The sequence below is a fragment of the Channa argus genome, chromosome 21 (assembly GCF_033026475.1).
Source record: "Channa argus isolate prfri chromosome 21, Channa argus male v1.0, whole genome shotgun sequence".
Lineage (NCBI taxonomy): Eukaryota > Metazoa > Chordata > Actinopteri > Anabantiformes > Channidae > Channa > Channa argus.
Window position 1 is genome coordinate 3,758,869 of NC_090217.1, and position 21,619 is coordinate 3,780,487.

The following is a 21,619-nucleotide window of genomic DNA, read 5'->3' on the forward strand; positions in this document are numbered from 1 at the left end:
AATAAAGGACAAACTACACCAGTGACCAATTTCCTCCAATTAAATGTTTAAAATGTCACTATAAGCCCATTATTTCTGATGTTTTCTGAGAAATCTGTCTGGGCCATTGAAATCTGCTTATTCAAAGTCGGGTTTTTAGTAATTGCAATTTTTAAATGTATTATTCTAGAGAAAATTGTAGGTTTGTGAAAGTGAACCAACAATTGTATTAGCGTGTCTATATATAATTCTAGTTTCAACAAGAACAATCTTTTACTTCTTATATTTTGGACACACCAGCAGTTTAAACTTTTGATGGACATCTTAAACTATTTTCTGACACTTACAAACAAAATGATTAATTATGTGAATTAACAATGTAAACAACTTTCTGCCACAAATAAAAATGAGGAATCTGAACAATATCATAAAAAATAAACAAAAAAACTACTCATGGTGGTGACAAGTGGAAATGGAAACCACTTCTTTCTGTGATGCCTATCACACACTTATCATTTCAGCAAGAGAAGCCAGTGTGTTCAGAGTTTGGAGACTTTGTTGTTAGTGTTGACCGAGAACTTACCGGTAGGTGCTCGGTCCAGAGTGAACCACAGCTTGAACCGGTCTGGGTTGTTGACCTGAATCTCCTCCAGCTCCGGTCTCAGCAGGATGTCATTCTCAGTCTGCCAACACATCATTCAAAAAATGTTTTTTTTAAACTGCTCTCTACAGTTTTCTGTCTCTGCAACAACTCAACCCTTCCCAGCAGCGTCACAAAGCAAACAGCACCTCCTGCAAACAACGTGGCCCCGTGTGGGTGTAATGTAATTAGTGTAATGAACCTCACCTGGTTGGCAAAGAGCAGGTGACACATGGTCTGGTCCCGAGGATCCTTCATCACTGCTGTGATCAGCTGCAGGATGGGAGTGATGCCTGAACAAAAACCAAACATGTTTACAGGAGTAGGTTATATTTCTGACTATATTTAAAATTTTATTTATCATAGCCAAGACTATATGGACGTCATTTGGCCCAGGCCTCCTTGGTACTTAAGGTTTAGCAGAAACTAAAGGTTACTCATGAATCTGATCAGTCAACTGCTGTTGATATTAGCACAACTTTCAAGTTAAAGGTTTTAGACAAATGAAGGCTGAAGTAACTTTATTTGTAATGTTACAGGCTGCAGGTTTAGTGGCGCCACACTGTGATTAAGCATCACCTTTTGTCAAACAGGTTTAATGAACTTAGTTTGTGTGAAGATACCATCTGCTATAGAACCTGCTCAATTTGTCGAAATGGTACCTTTTAATGAGCTCAAATTCATTAAGTATAAAGCCGGTGCAGTATTTTCAAACCCTAACTGATCTTAAAAACGTTGTAGACCACAGACGTAAAGAAAATGTGGACTTAATATTTTAATCCCAACAACGCAGCTAATAACAAACACCAGATGTTAAGGTGGTTCTGGTTTTGCACATTTAAGCCACGAAGAGGGTGGGAGATTTCATTTTCCGATTCCTTAGTAATGCTATGCAGGAAAAAAGCGCCAGAAGTGACAAAATTAAAAATGCTAATTTGTGCAAAATACAGGAATTTATGAAGATGAATAAGATGCTGCCCTGGACAGCAACTGTCTAATTTTTCTGCCTTCAAAAACGGACCCGTCATCACACGCTTTGACTTTTTATGCTTTATTAAATGTCATTTGCATTTATTTTAGAAAGCAGAGACAAAACAGAGTTTAAAGGCCAATTTCCACAGATCATCAACACGAGTCCTGTGGTTCTACTTTTACGAAGTAGGTGAATATAAAATGGTCCCTCAGCCTCCCCGTTGTTAAAACATGGGAGTTTTCAGTGAGAAGTTAAACAGTATTTCAGCAACTTAAACCAAAGGCAGCAACTTAAAAACAGGTTACGACTATTGAAGGATTTGTAACTTAGCAGATTACTGAAGGAGGAAACTGATGGAACGTCTCAGTTATGAAGACATTGAACCTTTGCTGGCTTCAAATTCTCTTAGGAAATAGATTTATTTTCTAAAATCATACAATAGTAGAGTTTTGAACTGTTTGATGCAAAAAAAAACAACTAATAAAGTATGAAGAGTTTGTGCTTTTGTTTTATTTTACTCATGAAATGTAGCTGTTTTTGTTGTACGGTCCGAGAAAAAAACTGAATATGTTAAGATGTGACTTATCACACACTGGTTTCTGGTAGTGGAAAACTTTGAGACTGAAGGTTTCTCTCACCTGTGCCTCCTGCGATCATGCCCACATGTTTGGCTGTTTTGGTCACAGCTGGAGACTTTTTATCAGCCTGAATGGCAAAAACACCTGGAAGCAAATTTACAGCATCGTGTCAAGCTGCTGAAAAACCAAACAAACTGATAACTGCTCAGTCATTGGCCGTCGTGCTACGTGCTCACCTCTGCCCTTGTAAACCAGAAGACCACTTGGTCCCCTAAAGTCAATAGTGTCATTAATCCTGAGGCTCTCCATGTACTGGCTCATCTTCCCGCCCTCAGGGAATTTAGGATTAACATCTTTAAAGTAAATCTGTTAAAAAGCGACGAGACAAACTTGTTTAGAACAATAAATGACACAAATACACAGAAAAAAAAAAACACAAAAATTAACAACTTCTCTTAACACTGTACCTTCACCACCAAGTCCACAAAGCCTTTGTCATCGTCGCTGGACACCGGTGTGTATGGACGGACAACCAGGTTCCCATCGATTCTTGCTGACAGATAAATATGCTGCCCTGCAAAAGATGATAGAGGTGGTAATTTATGAGTCTGTTTACACTGAGCTGGGGGAAACTCAGGGGTTTTCAGTTTTAGAAATGGACATAACCTCAACTCTGTACCAGGTAAACCTGCTCACCAGCAGCTTCGTGTCATAGTAAACAGTTTAAAATATCACTATAATCCAATTATTTGGGATCTTTCCTAACAGATCTGGTCATTTTCATTTGTTCTTTTATTTAAAATATTTGGTTGAATGAGAAAATCAAAAGCAAAATCAGATTTTTAATTCAAAACTTTGTTCCCTCTTTTATTACTTTTGTCAATTTCAGTTATATCAACAAAAAAATCTAAGTCTACAAATGAATAAACAAATGAATAAATAAAACTGAACAAAACTGTAAATCAGTGACTTGTTTTTATCTTTCACTCCTGTTGTTCTTTCGAGATAAATCTGCATTAATGTCACATTAATTTGTCTGACAGCACTGCATTAAAATTGCGGCACTGCTCTTTATTTACTGTTGCCATGATGAGTCTTAGTTTGTGAGCTTTACTGATCAAGAGTTTCATAGACAGATTTTAAGCAGATTTGAACAAACTGACACCAACCAGTGTTTCAAAAACCAAAAGTTCTGAGATTTCCCTGTCGGGTTTGTCAAAGTACAGTTCAGGTTGTCCCTCAGAGTTTGTTTAACCTGAGCTAAAGCAGCAACAAGAGCAGAAAAAATTAATCAGCTACTATTTTAGTAAATTAACAAAGAGGCTTTGGCAATAACTTCTAAATGAGTTAAATAATCATTATCTGCAGCCATAAGCTTCTAAATCGAACTCACTTGCCTAACGACATGCAATTGTGTGACGGTCTCCTTTGTTAAGTTGCTGACTAAAAACGTACACGTTCCATCATTTCTCTTTTTTGTAGAAATTCATTTAAAGGCCTACAACTAAATTAAGCAGAAACAGTAAACAAGACCCAGATCAGTTTCAGCAAATAAACAAAAGCAGCAAATGCAGTTAGTGTAAACCCAGTGGTTCCAAGCCCTGGTCCTCAGGGAACCCCCTCCCCATGTTTTCCAACGTGCCATCTTCTACCCTCTGTCTGACTGAACACACCTGATCCAGGTAATCAGCAGTGAGCAGGCACAGCTGAAAACAAGCAAGCAGGGGTCCCCGAGGACCAGGGTTGGGAACCGCTGAACTAACCACAAGTTGCAAAGAAATGTTCATTTTTTACTGATAAGGTGAAGCTATGAGCGACTTAGTGGATAAATAATTACAGTGACTGTGTATTGTATCCAATACTAGACACACATTTGCAAACCCAAAATAAAATCCTGAGTAAACCTTATAACTAATAATTTCATCCCCGCTGGTCCTTATAAGTGTTATTAAAATGTTCCTGCCAGAAAGTCTGGGCAGGTGAGTGCTCATACATACCGATGGGGAGACCGAGGACGTGATCTGGGGAAGGCAGCGCAAAGCGGAACCTCCTCGTGTCATGGCTGACGATCTAAACAAGCCACACACACACACCCACACACACACCCACACCCACACGCGTTTCTCAGTGACAGAGCAGCTTTTAAAGCACACAAGTTATCTGTATCTAAGCAAAGAAACGCGGGTGCGCGAACGCATCAGTTGCGTTTGGAGACAGAAAGCAGTTTGTTTTGTATTTTTTTACTTCTTTTACCTGTTTGTCTATGAGGCGCAGGGCGTACTTGATGCTGGGATCCTGCAGGGTGATGGCAGGTCTCCTCTTGGAGAAGAAGAGTCTGAAGATGAGGTTTATGATGCCGTCAAAGCCGCTCCGGATCAGCTGCGACAAAGGTCAAAAAGCACAGAATGACTCAGACCCCCTCCGTTAGCATAAGCTACCAGCTGTTCGAGACCTCTGCGGGGCGTTACCCTGAACACAAATGTGTTCACAGGGACTGAGTCAGAGCGGTTCCTGTGGGCAGGCGCGGCCGAGCTCCAGCAGAACTTGTTAGGAAAACTGCGTTAGCCACCGCCAGCCTAAGCTAACGCCAAAGACATAGCTAGAACAACACGAGTCTGGCTACTTTTCGTTAAAGTATACTTACTCCAACGATGTAGGACAACATGGTCGGTCCGTTTGACGAACTCCAAGGTTGTGTGTCGGCGCAGAAAGCAGCACCAGACGACTTGTCTGCAACTGTGTGTGACGCCGCTCCGACCTGTCACTGCGTCGAGCTAATGCAAGCTAGCGGAAATGCTCACATCCCAGCCAAAATAAAAGCACCTACGTGGCTAAATTGTTTTTCAGAACACACAGCAGCCCGCTCATAAAACTAATACACGTAAAGATTCACATGTTAATATGTTTATACACCCAACTTAAATTTAACGACACTGTCCTGGCCCCTTTTCCACGAATAGACAAATTTTAATCGACTTTTCAGCCGAAAAACGGCTCGGCTTGGCGGAGCTGACGCTCGATCGTCACTTCCGGTTGGGAATCCTGGCTGCTTATCGGAATAAAAGCCACTATAAAAAGTTTCCTTTTAATAAAACAAGTTGCACAAGTTTGAGACAAGTTTGTCATTCAGCTTGTTACGAATGGGTTTCAATGGTGCTTTTTATGCATGATTACTTCTCAGCTATCAAAGGTTTAATCATTTTCTTTCTTTGTTTTATGCCCAATCAATTTAAGCCTTTTTTTTATTCACCACAAGAGTTTTACTCTTTTCAGAATACTTTCAAAAAGTAATTTGAAATTCTCAGAACACCAGCTGGGTTTGTTTGTATTTTAATCCATTATGCTTTATATTGCCTGCATAGCTAATGTGTTTTATGCATCTGTTTTTGTATTTCCTTTTGTGGCTGTGATATTTCTTTTTCTCAACATCGTGTCAAAGGTTCCCTTATCGTGACAGCTTTGAGCACATTTGCAAATACTCCTCATATACTTCACTTATTGGTTGCACCCAATCTAAAGATTATTATTTGCAATGTAGAATTGTTGGTGCTGCTTGCTGCGGAAAATTAACACTCACACGTTTGAGCCCAAGCAGCCTACATTTCGTGGCAGCTTTCTAAAATCTATAAACTCACAGGTCAAACTCCTGTCCCCATTTACTGACTATGGTAGAGATCACTGAATAATCACTAATAGAAATTGATCTGTGCCCTGGGTGACAGGGGAAAACATAATCAGTCCTGTCCCTGCATGCTTCTTTACACCCGTTAGATGGCAGTAGTGGTCTTCTTACCAGGCAGAGGTGGATCCCCCAAAGCACGCTCAGCGGTTCTAAAACACAAAAAACATCATCATTAAAACTGGAATTTGTCATGCAAGCGACACATGCAGGCACTTTTCTTTTTGATGTGACGGGAGTTTTGTGCGGGAGCAGTGAGTCACACCTCCTGTGCCAATCAATACTAAAACTGTAGTGATAGTAATGAGGCTGTTTTGTTATTAAAGCCAAAATTAGAGGAGGGGACAGCATCCCCTGCTATTTAAACGAATGCTCTGATGAAAAGCTGTGCTCCATGTGTCATTAATGAAAACATGACAAAAGCTTCTGTATCAACAGGAAATAAAACATTTTTATTGATCATTTGTGTATATGAAGTTATATAACAACAGTCAGAAAACTCCACAGAGTGAATCACTACACAAAGTGAAACAAAACTGTAAAACACCTCGTCAAAAATTAAGGTATACACAGCAAATATAACCGTCAGCGGCTCGCTGTCACTGCGAGCGATATGGCAGGAAAAAACACCCCAAACAGTTCTACAAGATTACAGAGAAAAGTTCCACACACAAAATACTCAAGCAGGCAGTTGATATACACAAAGGCAACTAGGATCTTTCTACAGCATCAGATTCTAATACTTTACACAGCTTTGTTTTTGAAAAGGTCAGTGTGGCTTTTTGTCAGGTTCACTGGGAGAATAGTGAGTTATTTGACACACAGAGAGCTTAATAAGGGTTTTGTTTGTTTGTTTTTAACAAGAGAAGAATTTAGGGATTTGATTATGCATGCAGACTTTGGTAGGAAATCGTAATAGGAGGAGCATTGCGTTACAGTGCAGGTAATGGCTTTTGCTTTGTGTTTGTTTTTTTCTACTCCACACATGTCGAAATCCGGTAGTTTCTGCAATGCTGCTCATTACTGAATTCCCTGAAAGGTTTATACTTGTTCTTTCTCTCATCATTCTGTTAGATTTAATCAGATAATTCCATTAGTACAACCTTTTTGCATGAGTATTCACATTGAGTTGCTCTGGCCATTTTTGCAGAGCCTCTACTTTGTACTTAATCCATTTTTTAATTTAAATCTGAAGCTGTACTGGAATTCTTAAATCTACATACATGTATGTAAAACATGGCAAATAAAGGAATCCCTCAGGTTGAAGAGGGATTGGGAATGCAGTGGTATAAAAGCATATTTCAAAGGTTTTGCCGTAAGACAGGTGGTTTCACCTCAGCGGGTTATGAAATAAATTCATAATGGGTGAAAAAAAGAGACTATTTTTTTTCAAACAGAAAGTGCAATTACGTCTAATCTCACTGTTAAAGTAATTTACACCAACACAGTGCACACTGTACATTCAGAGTTTTCATCTCAAATATAAAAGGGTTTTTTAATCAACAGGGCAGTTAACAAACAAAAAGATCCATTATGAAAATCAGAATGATGCGATATAGTTTATAGATGACAGATAGATAGAATAATATTAGAGGCTGAATAGTCATTTATGTCACTCTATATGAATTCTAGATATACATGTTTGACGTGGTTATGCAAATATATACATGGCATTTTAGGGGGTAATTAAAATGTAGAATCTTGTTTGGTATTTAATTAATACTCCCTGAAATTTCTGATGCTGAAACTATGTGCAAGAGGAGGAAACGAACCTGCAAAAAGGGAGGGAACCCTAAACAGAGGTTAACAGGTGTCGAGCTTCAACCTATAAGCTGCATCTACGTGTGCTGTGTCCCAACCATTTCACTGGAAAGGAGAATCTCTGGATTGGAATCATCCTCTAGGGTTAGAATCGTTTTTCTCGGGCGGCGCCGCCCTCAGTAACACTATGGGATGAACATATAACTATTGCACAGTGCTCAACAAAATGCTGTGTGAAGCGACTCACTTGCGTTCGCATACAACGTCTTTCAGACTTTTTTTTTTGTCTCGTGCAGTCGGGTGACGTCACACGCTCTCGTTCTCTGCGCGTAGAAGGGAAAATGGCATTTAACGCTACGACATCACTACAGAACAAACTGGTTTTGCTACCTACCGATAAGTCTACATCTCTAAGCACACACGGCAGTCACAGTGATACACAAAGCAGTCCTCGGAGACTCCTATGGAATGACAAGTAGCTTTTTCATAATAGTGCTATCAACTACACAATAACATTGAAAACATTTAGAAAGTCCTCCCGAAGCTAGCATCGAGTATATGCAAGAGGTTCCTCCAAGATAAGAGACTTCATGGTTTTCATGGATTAAAACTTTCCATTCCTAATTGGACCCGTAGTAAAGGACACGATGGACCAATCTGCCTACGCAGACCATTAACTTTTACGGTTATTCCGCACTCGCCTGGTGTCGTCCTGTGCCAACAAGAAACAAAAAGCGCACGTAACTGTTGTTGGCTGAAACGTGATTGGTCAACGTTGCTTTCTCCTTTTTAAGTCAGCCAATCGAGCAGGTGGTTCTCTGGCTCCCCCTGCAGGTGTCCCGAAATAAAGCCAGACCAACGATCCACCGAAAAGTCAACAAGCTAGTTCGAAGACATTCAGTGCAAAACAGCAGCCACATAAAAGTTAAAGTTGGCAGTAAGACATGGCTAGCTCTATTGTCACTGTGAGAAGGCAACACAAAGCAAAGACTGCGATTCAGGGCACCATTGCAGCCAAAGACATTGATCCCAATAAACCAAAGCTACAACCACTAGCAAGTGGGAGTGTGCATGAAGACAGGGTCTCTACATAAGTCACCTCCCTGGAAATGGCAGTGTTTAGAAACTTGCTTCACCTCAGCCAACATTACATTGACTCAAATTTTAAACATTATTCTTGATTCCCCACCCCCCCCCCCCCCCTCCTCTGACTGAAGGCAAGGGGATCGTATCAGAAGAGCTTCCCCTGGTGTCAGTAGATCTCACCCCGTCCCAGCTTTTAGTAAAGATTGTAAAAAATAAATGAATTAAATCATGCAGTTTACTAAAAATAGTCAAGACATTGAATTCCTCTAAAAATAGTCCTCTTAAAACCGGAGTCGCGACTCTTTGTTTTTACTCCTGCTCAAAGATCGGACTCCGGCCTAAATGCGGTTTACTCCCAGCAACGCCAAGGCTGTTCAAAGTAAGTGGTTAGCAAAATATTATTACATGAGTTCAAGGACACAATGGCTACAGCTTGGTGCTTTGTTTCACATGGAGTCTGTTTCTGAAGGGTTAAGAAGCCTTTTTTTGGAGGCAACACTTTCAAAGTCTGGAAAAGAAAACAAACCAGTACAAGTGGATGATGTCCTTTAAAGTGAGGACCCATTTCACTTAGATGAAACTGTCGCATGTGGAGGAATGAAACGCAAACTGTTTGTCTACACTATAGTTTCTGGCAGCAGTTTGCATTTAGCTAAACACATAAGTCCTCCAATTGAGAAACAAGTACAAAAAGTCATAAGAAATCATGTGCTTGTTTAATTTCCAGCAGCATAATTTCGCCCACAGAACCATAGCAGTTAATGGCCTTGTTTTTTTTTTTTAGGTTTTCGTTTGTATAATCATCTTTGTCTTTTCTATGATGATCCTTTGCTGAACTTAAAGCCAGACGTCCTTTACAATATGAATATATTTCCACTAGCGTATTGCACGTTGGAATTAATTTTTTTCTGGAATGCAATAAGGTAATAAGGTAGAATTTTTAAATCCTGGGATATATAATATTGGCTTTCCTCTATATCTGCATTTACATAATTTAAAATAGAACATCTTATTAAAAACATCAAGATATACACAGATTAGGAAACGGGTAACAACATACAAACACATAAACTAGAAATCATTTTGTCTGCATACTTATATATACAACTGTGGTACAATAAACTCTTTCAGTCATGCGCTATCTATACAGATCATATTGCTTAAAAGAAGGGGGCATTTGGTTGGGGCAGTTCAGGACTCAGAGATGGAAAAAACACCAACAGAAAAACCCAAATCCTGCTGAATCAGAGCAGAACAAATAAAAAAAACAAACCAACCAGAAAGCAACATAATTAGGAACCTGATATAAAAAAAAAAAAAAAAACAGACGTTGAAATGCCGCAGGAAGTTTGAACAATTATGATTGTGTGTAAAATTAAGAGCAGTAAAGCTGGGAGAGGCTGAGAGGTGGGTTAAAGAGGAGGGGGTTACGTGGATGGACCCATATATCACTGAGGTATTTACACATACTGGCTAAAGAGTACTACAAGGCAGGTGCTGAAAGGGCCCTGCCTATTTCTTGACGGAGAGCTGAGCGTCCACCTCCTCCTCAGGCTTCAGGACGTGCCACTGAGCGATGGGTCTCCTGGGGTTGGCCAGCATGTCAGACCAGTGGCGCAGCTCCGTCCCCGAGCTGTTGAGGCCCACAAAGACCTTGCCGATGGCATCGTTCTTGCCGATCTTGTCATAGTCCAGGACAGTTATAACAATTTGCACTTTCTGTGGAAAGGGAAAAAACGGGCACAGAGGTCAATCGAGTCATCGTCAGCATATAGACGGTTAATTTTAATCCTAAAAACTGTAAGATAGTAGATTTACACTTATTTAACAACAATTTTTATTACTTGACTGTCACTTTTATTGTTTGGGTAACACAATGTTTTGTGTTCCCATTATTTTACTTCCTTTTCCTATGGTCGTTTTCCTTTGGTCGTTGCTCAAAGCCCTGTTCATTTAAGTTTTCATTATAAACTAAATTCTTTTTGCACTCAATTTTCCAAATGTCACACTTCAATCTGTTTTTTGAGCACATCTTTCTGTAGTTTTTTTTGGCTGACAGTGATTTCTTCCAAGAACCATTTACCAGATGCAGAATATTTGAATTTTAGTGTGGCATCTGAGTATTAAGCAATATGAAATGGTTACTGATTAATACTTTAGGTGGTACAGTAATGCAGGGAATTAAGTGCTCTTCAGACATGAATGTTGATTAACAGTAGATGAGATTCCAGACCAGGCGTCAGTTATTTCCAGAGCCAAACATGGCAGAATGTTTGATTACTCAGAGGTCTAAGACTCAGCTTCGGCATGTGTTTATTCAAAGGGACACTGCAAAGAGGAGTGACCTGGGCGTCAATCTGTGGCAGAGAATATGAATGAGCGCACAAACAGCCCTGATTAAGTTTCGATCCACTGGCTCACTGAAACGGGGCTACAGCCACCTGCATGATCACAGAGCCACTGTTCTAAAAGAGCATGTCTAATGTGGCTTGTAATGAAATACTATATAAGGACACCAGATGGTTTTTTTTAAAAGGGGCAATTCACCTTCAAATTTCTCATTCAAGCAGACTATTATAAAATTAGCCGGCTCTTTTGTCGATTATCCCTGAGCTTCCAGTATTGTTTTGCTGCATTTATTGTTTTGGTGTAATTGTTTTACCCAATAATTATCATTACTGAAAGCGGAGTTCGATGTGTTTTTTCAGAAGCAGGGCAAAATGGCTGGCAACTTTTGGCTTGTGTTGCTTGTAGTGTGACAATTCAAAAGTCATATGTTAAAGACTAGTTAGGGTTGGACAATGCTTTCCATGATTAACATAAAATCTATATTAATCTTGTGTCATGTGAAAAGTTTATTCATCTACATCACTCTCCTGAAGCACTCCTGGGTTAAAATTGTTCAAAAGCTGGCAACCCCACTGTTACAGGGGGACTGAAAGCTGCACAGCGAGCCACTAGCTGTGGTTTCCCCATAAATAATTAGAGCAAGTAACTCCCCAAGTCCAGCTCCATCCTTAATGCACCACCATGAAAGTTGTACCAACACCTCAAATACTGACACATTCCTGTATCCATCCACCTTACACCTACATTTCTACTCAGATCTATTCATGAAACTTTTTTTAATATTTTATGTTCTACTTTGTGTATGTATCATTACACATTATATAAGCTGTGTAGATTGGCTTTTTATTTTAAATCTAAGGTGCCACGGTGAAACTGAGTAAGGGAGAGACTACAGATGAAAACAAATTACATCTAAATTGTGTCACCAACTGCTTTCCCTCTGCTTGGGTTTGCTAAACAGCCTCAGTCAATAACAAACTTTGTGGTACCATTAAAATACAGACCAATTAAAAGCACTGTGTGCAATTCCCACACAACCTCTGAGACAATTAAAACCTTTAGATTAATTACACAAATATCCCTAAGGTCAAGTTGAACTCAAATCCAACATTACGCCTCTGCTGATAAAAGTGGTTAATTTGTGGATTTCTATAAGCAGCCTAAAATCTGTTTTAAATGTTAACAAGCAGGGGAGAAAATCTGCCTGAGAAATTGATTAACAAATTAAACCAAAGTAAAACACCAAACAGAGGCAGTACTACAGGAGTAAATCTGTAATTAAAATCTCCCCAGTGCTAAGTGTCTTTATTTAAAATCAGACGCAATACAACCAGGGGCCTAAAGAGCTGCCACTGATGATGGGGATGTTTAAACAGACCATTAGCTTACTACAACCTCCTTTCAGGCCCCTGATTTTTGTTTGATTCACGACAGGTCTATTATGCAAGTTAAAAACATGCTCGGTGTTGTACTAGCTTTTAGGAGCGAATCCAATGCAACTAATCAATGCAAAGTTTTTGATTCAATCAGTGGCGATAATAATTATTTAATGATCAGCCTGGCTCCTGGCAAAGAGACGAGACGTGAACATTTCAACAACTGACTGGTATCAGCAGCACTAAATAAGGGCTTGATTTGGATCAACACAAATTTAATATGAAGCTCATGGACCCAAACCCGTGATCTGTGAGCTGTGACAGGCTTAATCAATTTGACTCAATTACTGTCTTGCCTGAAGAGATGTTATTGCTCATTGCTATTCCTTTCCGGCACAGTCTGTGTATCCTGTCCTTTAAAATGTTCTGGAAAAAAAACAATGCTTTACCTAGTAGTAGTATTAGTATCATATGTTGTTATTGAAGCTGTATTTATATGTATATGTTTCTATCCACAGAACTGTTTCCTTATCAAACTGAGGCTGAATTAAACTGAAGTCTCTTTGATTATGATGAAAAGCTTCAAATTGATCATTCGGTAAGTGAGCTCCCATCTAATAACTTTAAGCTGATACCTTTTAGTCTTGTGAATGTTCTCTAAATTGATGAAAATGTACCTGGATTTGCTCAAATGGGACTTCAAAGCTAAAGGACTCATTGTAGTAAGGGTTGAGGGTGTTCTTCTTGATTGTCGTCTTCTTCTTCTTCAGCCTCTTGCCATTCTGCATCAGGTGGATTTTTGCATATGGATCTGCAAAGAAAAGGTAGAGAAGATTTTACCAACACATTTTTGGGGATTCGTGTCACCATTTGTCTGATTTTAAGCAAACACATTAAAAAAGATTCAGACCTATAGTATCAGCTCACTGGTACCTAAAAAGCAAATGGTCACAAGAGTCCTGTGTGTTTACATCACTCAGTTACCCCCCACCCCATTCAACATCCTCATATTCATCTATCTGAAAGCCATCTCAAGTGGTACCCAAGAGGTCTGCTTGGTCCGTCTTCAGCCATTCTTGGGCAATCAGAGCTGGAGTGTGTGTCTGAAAACAGCAAACCCACCCATCGCTTTCATTTATGATGTGACACCACTCTTCCTGATTTGTTTATGCACTCCAAATTGTCATCAAATCTAAATTTGACAAGAGGACAGTTAGTGTCTTAGTTTAGACTCTAAGGGAAAACTGACAAGTGGGCAACAACCTGCTTTCCAAACGGTGAAAAAAAAATATTTTTTTGCTTTAATTGGGCCCTTAAAGGTAAAAAGGTGAGTTTGTTCATTTGCACATTAAAGGCAGCTCTAATGAGTCTAAAATATGGGCAAGTGAACAATGTAATACCTTTGACTGTAATTTCCAGTGGCACACAAAGGGAATCGAAAAGACTGAGAATTCAATAATTACTGTGCTTCAAAGAATTTGTACTGTTCATTTTCATGCCTTTATTCCCACTAAATACAATCTACTGCTGCAGTTGGCTAGTCCTTCTTAATCTACAGTCAAAAAATACTCATGTGATCGTGAAGCATGCTTGATTTTTAGCTGTCATCTGTGTATCTGGGGTTTTATCACTAAATGGAAAAACCTTCTACTTCTTCGCAGTGAACACATGCTCTTATTTAATACTGGGTAAAGCCTTACAATGATTCAAGTGAAAGGTGAACATTTGCTACTCTACCATTTACTCAGATAAATTATTTATTTAACGACAAAGTTTTCCCTAACATATAAAGTCTTTCAAAGTTTTTTGCAGAGTATCTTAAGCTGAGTGAACATAAAAGAGTATTTACAGTAGGTGACAGACCAGAATCAATGTAAAATGTAAAAACAACTGTCACAGTTGCCCAAAAGAAAAAAACAATAACAAACAAACAGGAGAGGTGGCCTAAAGCCAAAGCTTAAAACAAAAGTGTTTGGGTCAGTGTTTGTGTGATTGCTGCGTGACAGATGCCAATCAGCAGCCTAATCAAACAGCTGACTGGACTTGGGACAGCAGTGCTGATGGATATCTATTACTTGCTGTAAGTGAAATCCTCATTGGCCCTTGTCTGCAGGTTTTACATAAAGTAACACCATGTATGGTTTGTCTCTGTCTGCCAGACGTTGCAGCTTTGTGAGATGTGGGCTTGTCTCCTGTGAGAGACAGGACCACATAGTGCGCCACCCCCCTTCACCCCCACCCTGAAACAGACAACATCCAAGTCCTCTGAAAAACAAGGCAGAACCCTGCAATCATGTCGAAACTGTAGGCTTTCAACCGTCATGTTGTGAAGAGGTGACTGGGGGGATGGCAGGCGTTTAAAGTGGAGGACTGTCACACCACAGATGACTATACTTTTGTTAATGTAAATTTAATCCAGTCCCATTTCTTTTCCCTACAATACATTTTTTACATTCACAGTGGTATTGAAACTTTAGGAAACAGGGTCGGAGATCACGATTTTTTTCTGGGAATAAATATTGACTTCTCTGAAAGAAGCTAGACATTTTTTCTGTTGTCCTTAACAAAGGAATTGGTTTTTCCTTAGACAGAATCTACTGGCCCATTAGAGGAACTGCACACAAAGCACCACCTTTAATTAAACTACCTTTTTATATATAGCCCCTGTCCAAAAATTTGCCTCACTCTGCTTTAGAATCCGGGTTACTCAAAAATTATTAGGAAAATTAGATGTGTTTATGCAAAGTAAATACTAAGTCAGTAATCAGATTTGGGTCGCAGCCATACTTTTACATGTATGAAGACTTTGTTAGTGTTACTCTTCCAAAGTGTGCTTGCTGGGATTTTGTTTGAGTAAATGTTTGACAAAAAAGAAACAATTCTTGCTGTGTATGTGGTTGAGAATCTTTTAACATCTTGGAGTCAGTCAATTCACTCCTCGCAGACAGCAGTGCTATTTGTGATTCAATTGAATGTGGCTCCACCAATCACCATGTAAAACAACACGGGCTAAAGTGATCTTTTTGTAGAAAACCTAAGGGAACACTTCAAAACAGCCAGAGAGACCTCATTTTAAATGAAATAAATTAACACGTAAAACCCTTGGCATAGTTTGCTGCGTGACAAAAGTCAACCAGACATTTAGATATTCTGGTTCCACATGCAAAGAGCGCTTAATGACACTTCATGGTATCTGATCTAAACCCACAATCGTGAAGCTACAGCAAAAAGTGACAACATCAACTCTGTAGAATACATCATTTAGGACAGCATGCAGCCTGAGAAAGATAAAACAAAAATATCCAAAATAATCTATGATATGCTAATGAGGTAGTCCCTCGCCTGAGGCCAACAATACCCTAGTTACCAGAGCTCAGAGCAGTGCATCAGTATGAATAAGTAGTAAGACTTTGAATCCGAGCTTATAATTAGTTGTTGAAACAACGCTTGGTCTGATAATCTGGATTTATCTCAGGATCCCATATACACAAAGCCTTTATTACGCTTCATGTTTTCAATGTGTGAGCTGCTCTGAAATAAATCAGTTTTTAGTTGGAACATTTGCAGAATTTCTATCAATAGCAAATACTGAACAAGCGTAGCTGCCTTTAATCTTTTATCCAATTTGGGAGGATAAGAACCTGACTGCAGACTGGTGGACTTATCCAGGGCAGCCAGCATGAATATTGAGAGGAAACCACACAAACAGAATAAGAGGGGGAAAAAGCTGCAGAATAAATAGATGACAGAGACATGAGTGAAAAGGTAGCATGCCCCTAATGGAGTGGGTGTCCATTATTACTCTCCTGCTGAGATGAGCTGGAGTGCTGGGGTGATATATAAAACACTGAATGAGGATTTTGTGTGACTGTGTTGTCACTTTGTTTAGGAAATGAATACATCCAACTTCATTCCGCCTCATCTAGTGTTTTCAACAGCAGGATGAGGCCTTTATGCTTCTGCTACCACAGGTTTTTTATCCATCAAGCCAGTGAGTCACATTCATTTTTAGACACTGCAGTATTTTAACTTTGGGTTTTGGGAGCTGACTAAACATAAAAATCATACAATTCTCAGTGTTACTCTGTGAGATTTCTGTGGTATTTCTACACTGAACTGCCACAAAGAACCAGCCAGTACCCGGATTAGCTGTATGGGTGAGGAGTCTGCAGGTTTTCTTTGTGCGATCAGCCATGGCTACCATTGTTCATAGAGACTCCACGGTTTTTACAAGTCTTTTTCAAGCTAATCTCACATAGACAGACCGGTCTCATCAAGCTCAAAGTGGTCTCAAGCTAAAGATAGCAAAGGTCTAACAAAGTTTTAGAAAAATTTGATTTATGTTAAAGAAATATTTGGAAAAGACATAAAAGCATCTAAACTGCACACACACTGCAGTTTACAGAGATACACTAAGTTCATTGTGGCAGACCTACCATTTATTAATAAATCCTAATAATTGTTGTGACAGCTGGTCCTTGATTTCAGACCGAGAACAAAAGCAAACTTAAAATTTCAAGGCAAAGTTCAAATGAGAACTGTTGCAGGCAGATCTACAGTAGTTAGCTACTAGAGCTAAGCTTAGAGTTGGATGGAAATGGCAAATATAGCTGGTTAGTCTTCATGTTTGTGGGCAACTTCTAATAAAACTAAAGGTGGTAAAAGTATACAACTCAACCTTTTACTGACTATTTATTAATTATATAGTTTTTATTTAAAAAGTAATGAGGACCTAAAGCCATTAAATATATACAGTGGAGTAAAATATTCTATATTTCACTGTGAAATGCAGGGGAATTATACATTTTCTTAAATATGCACTTGATGTATACAACACATAAAAGCATCCTAAAACACTAAAATCTGAGCTAAGTATGTTGGAGGCCAGGATTCATCACCTTCACCAGCTGATGGTTCATGTGGAAGCAGAAATAGAGAAGCAGCACAGTTCTTCTATAGAAGGAATAGGTAGTACGTTCTTATAGTTTAAATTTGACATATACTTGTATATAACGTAATGCTGGGTTACATCTGTTGGTATTAGGTTCACTTCAAGTCTTAAACCAGAGAAGATACACACAGATTCACTGACTTCACTGTGAATGCTTTTGGAAGAGCCTCCAAACTTTTCAGCCTACTATACCTGCTTACAGCTGATAAGATGGAATTAGACAATCACTGTTTGGCTCTGGAGTTTACAAATGGCCAATTAGGACATGGGTCATTACATATATACGGCCCCATTTTCAGCCGGTGCCATGCGTCCCCTCATACTGGGGGAGTGCCTGAATAAAAAAAAAAGCAGCAGCTGAATGGGATTATGTAAGATAACAGTTTTTCAGCTGAGGAGAAAAAGAAAAACAAAAAAACAAAACAAAAAAAGAAAGAACACACCTGTGGTGCCACATCACTGCCATCCAGTCGCCCTTATCTTTCTGGCCAGCAGATGAGAGTTTGGCATTATTGAGTTTTGGGAGGCATGCCATAACTCATATCCGGCTCATTTTACCATCTCATCGCAGACGGATGCAATCGCTGCCATTTTAAGGATGAATGGCAGCGCTCCTGATGCAAGAACGCCTCCTCACATATGTGTACAGCACAGAGGCTTGTCCTCACTATCCTGAGGGTTACTCATCTGAGCTGCAGTGTTACATAGAGCTACCAGAGTTATCCATTTTAAAGTGGTTACCTATAGGTTGTATTAAATGTTGTAAGCAGTTGCCAGCAGTGCATCATTTGGATTATTTTGGCAGAGTAGTGACTGTCACAGCTAAAGCTACAATATTTTATTGCATGCACAGCCACGAAGAATAACACTAAACAGAGAATCAGTTTCTTCCTCAAACATTTCCGTATTCATCAAGTGTGTCGGCAGCACGTGCTGGCAGGATAGTGGAGAATGAACAGCAATACATGCAGGGTTAAATATAGCCTGGCTGTCATCTTAGCTTTCCTCCCATCATTTTGGATTTGCCACGGTGGGTGCACCCAGGGGTGACTGTCGGTTTAGTTTTACAGAGTCAACTCAGTGGTGAATCACAAATGTGTACAGTGAAAGGCTTCTCAGAGGGGCAGACCCACGTAAAGTGCCTCTTTGTGTTACAATGCTGTTTCTACAATTAGAATCGTAATTATCAAAAAGCTTCGGCATCTCCCAGTAACTGACCGGCTTTTATTACCTATGCTCTGTGTATTTGAAAGCAAAGTCCTTACAAAAAAATGTTGCATTACCAAATCACTTTCAACCTGCTTTTTTGCCTCAAGTCTTGTTCATTATCCTAACGATGCCGTTGGCCAACGGCCTTACTGACTGAGAGAAAACCTCTCGAACTGAACAGCCAGTGGAGCAAAAATAAGATTAAACCCTGCAACCAAAAGGAGCCTGATAGTGAGCCGGAGCATCACGGCACCTGTGTGTTTTAAAAGCAAACCCCACTGTGGGCCACTACCTGGTTACGTGCGGCCTCAGAGACCTCGGGGACATCTTAAGAGGTAAAAAGAGGGTGGGACAAAGCACTTTTGCCATCACTACCTCAAGCCCACAAGTCCTCTTCCGCTTAGCCTTCGTGTCCCTTTTAGAGCCTCCCTCTCCTTTGAAGATCCACCATACACTATAGTTGCTGAAAACACTGTAAAAGGTGGCATTTTAAAAAGACAATAGGTGAAATTTTATACTGCTTGATTGCACAAAAAAACATGATATATCCCTGGGAGGCCGAAAGACTCGCTGCTGCTGCCGCAATTAGTAGCTTTTATAACTCACATTCTAATCTTTAGGCTGTTTTGCAGAGCTGTAAAAAGCAAGACCTACTGGAGTTTAAGGATTCTTTGAAATCGGATTGCCTCCCACTCAACATAATGGCCATGCATTTGTAACTATACATTGAAGTGGAGCTGGCTGAAGTGTACAGAGGACTAACTTCTGTAATGAGTCTGTAATGAGGCTGGGATTATTTTGAGACGACAGCTAAAGAGCATGGTGCTCGATGCATCACTGCAAGAAGCAGCGAATCTGAGGACTACGAAAAGTCAACTGGAGTCTTGAAACAGTTTTTTCAAAAGTCAATTTTTTTTGTGAGAAACAAACCATGGAAGTAGATTTGGACGGATGTTTCATGAGGAGCCAATCAAAAGAATTATTTCTGATTATACATTGGTTAATGATAATACCCACATCTTCCTCTGTGAGCCATAATTAGGCATGCTAAACAGGATGACTATAGAGGGGAAGGCTGATCCCAGGCCATCAATTACTTGTCTTCCTCCTTAAGCTCTGGCTGAGCCGCCCTGTGGATGGAGGCTAATTATTGTTATTAGAGACCTGCCCATTATTTCATCCATCTGCTGCACTTTTAGGTCCATTCTCGGAGCATAAAAGCAGTTTCAACTAACAAAAATCAAAACTCAAACAGCAATTTAGAGTATATTCTGGTTGTGTGTAATTAGAAACATGCACTGTGCTAACAATTCACCCTGAAACTCACAGATGACTGCACACAGATAAACCATGCTCCAATTAAATGTGACATACAGTACATGGTGTCAAACTGTCTGGCTTCTCTACCATTTCCCTTCTCTGTGAGAGACAAACCTGGCCCTCAAACCGAACACATTCACACCTTTTTCATACTGGCTAGTCGATGTGGCTGACAACTCAAAATGTTGACAGTCCTGCATTGCAAATGGACACAGGTGAGAGCTAATGCCAGTAGCATAAAATGGCATCGGGGGAGGTTTTTTTCCCTGCCAAATGGCTCCTCGCGCTGGTCTGATAGATGAAAGGGAGCTCTAAGCTTTTAATGTGTGCCGTGTTACTGTACTGCAGGATGTTTAGGCTTATATGGAGAGACTGGGCTGTCAGGCAGAAAGCAAGTGGACCCAGGTGTATGGTAATTGCAACAGAAAGAGTCGAGGCGGGAGGAAGTGCACAACGGGGAATTTAAAATGAAACCACTGAAGAAAGTCAAAGGACAGGCAGGGGGAGGGGTAGCAGCATATTGTGTGATTTGGTCTGTCATGTTTAAATTCTGTGCATGCAGGGCTCTGTGATATGTTTAAACATTCGATAGTGCGTCAGTGCTACCCAGCTCTATAAACACGACCTAATTGCAGTTTGTTTCTCAATATAATCTTTATATAGTCGATTAATATTATATTTAAGGTTTTAGATTTTGATGGTAAATATTTGTTAAGGTACAGTAACAATTGCTTAAGTTATTTGCATGACACACTCTTCAGTAGTGAAAAACCACAACTGTCCAGTAAAGGCATCAACTAGTGACACCCATTTGCAGTCTGATTTAAAATAAAAGAACATACTTTTTTTTCTTTTTTAATTACAAAACCTCATAAGGGCAAAATGAGGAGATTTTACAGATTCTCATTGTCAGGAAAAAGATTTTTAGATTTATACTGTACATGTTTTTAGATCATTGATTGTCTGTTTTGTTTAAACAGGATTGTAACAGTGGTCCCACTGTGATACATGCATTTAGGTTTCAGACACTATCACAAATTTGATGCAGGCTGAGTAAAGTTCCTGGCAAGTAGGGTGGGGGGGCTCCATCAGTCATTCCAACAACCACCCACTTTAAAATTAATTAAAATAAAAGGAAACTTATGTGCAATTGTAAAAGTTAAATATGTTGGCCTGATAACTGATACGATGATAAAAGAAATTAAGTCTCATTCAAATCTTGTGTATTATCATTGGATCTTTTAAAAGTATGTGTGCAGCTCAGTCATGGTCAGTGTGTTATTTGCTATCAATAACAGATGACATGATCAACAGGAACATACACCGTGTCCTTTTTTTATTTATCATGCCTAATAAGCTGTTTTCATGTTGTTTTGTAAGTAATTTTTACATAACTGGACTCAGCAGCCTCTCATTCATCACTCAACACCTCCACTGTAAAATCGCCACTCAGTGATAATTACAATTAAAAGATTAATTATAATATTAGCTACAGCTACCTTGGTCTCCCTTTTTTTGCATTTATAAAACAAAACTAAAATCTCTCAACAACATATATATCATTGTTTTGAAGAAAACAGCCCTATTTCCTTGCAGATTATGTGAAGATTTGAATAGCTAAAAAGGTTCCTCCTGCTGAAATTTCAAGCAGAAGTAAAGAAATGTCAAATAAAAGAAGCTACATCATGTTCCAGTGTTTGTGGTTGTTATAAAGATCA

At 39.4% G+C, this 21,619-nt stretch overlaps 2 protein-coding genes across 8 annotated transcripts in view; both read right to left on the reverse strand.

Moving 5' to 3' along the window:
* Positions 1-4,975, reverse strand: part of cyb5r3 (cytochrome b5 reductase 3) — an 8,067-nt gene extending 3,092 nt beyond the window's left edge. For all 4 annotated transcript variants that reach the window (XM_067490308.1, XM_067490307.1, XM_067490306.1 and 1 more), the window contains exons 1-8: positions 4,815-4,975; positions 4,424-4,549; positions 4,168-4,240; positions 2,638-2,744; positions 2,407-2,536; positions 2,231-2,314; positions 827-912; positions 563-662 (exon numbers count right to left, since the gene is read on the reverse strand). In XM_067490308.1, the coding sequence (XP_067346409.1) occupies positions 563-662; positions 827-912; positions 2,231-2,314; positions 2,407-2,536; positions 2,638-2,744; positions 4,168-4,240; positions 4,424-4,549; positions 4,815-4,835 (727 nt within the window). In that variant the 5' untranslated portion in view covers positions 4,836-4,975. The remainder of the gene's footprint in view (positions 1-562; positions 663-826; positions 913-2,230; positions 2,315-2,406; positions 2,537-2,637; positions 2,745-4,167; positions 4,241-4,423; positions 4,550-4,814) is intronic.
* Positions 4,976-6,282: 1,307 nt separating this feature from the next.
* Positions 6,283-21,619, reverse strand: part of syt1a (synaptotagmin Ia) — a 153,712-nt gene continuing 138,375 nt past the window's right edge. For all 4 annotated transcript variants that reach the window (XM_067490428.1, XM_067490427.1, XM_067490426.1 and 1 more), the window contains 2 exons: positions 13,099-13,232; positions 6,283-10,415 (listed from right to left, as the gene is read on the reverse strand). In XM_067490428.1, coding sequence (XP_067346529.1) covers positions 10,209-10,415; positions 13,099-13,232 — 341 coding nt within the window. In that variant the 3' untranslated portion in view covers positions 6,283-10,208. The remainder of the gene's footprint in view (positions 10,416-13,098; positions 13,233-21,619) is intronic.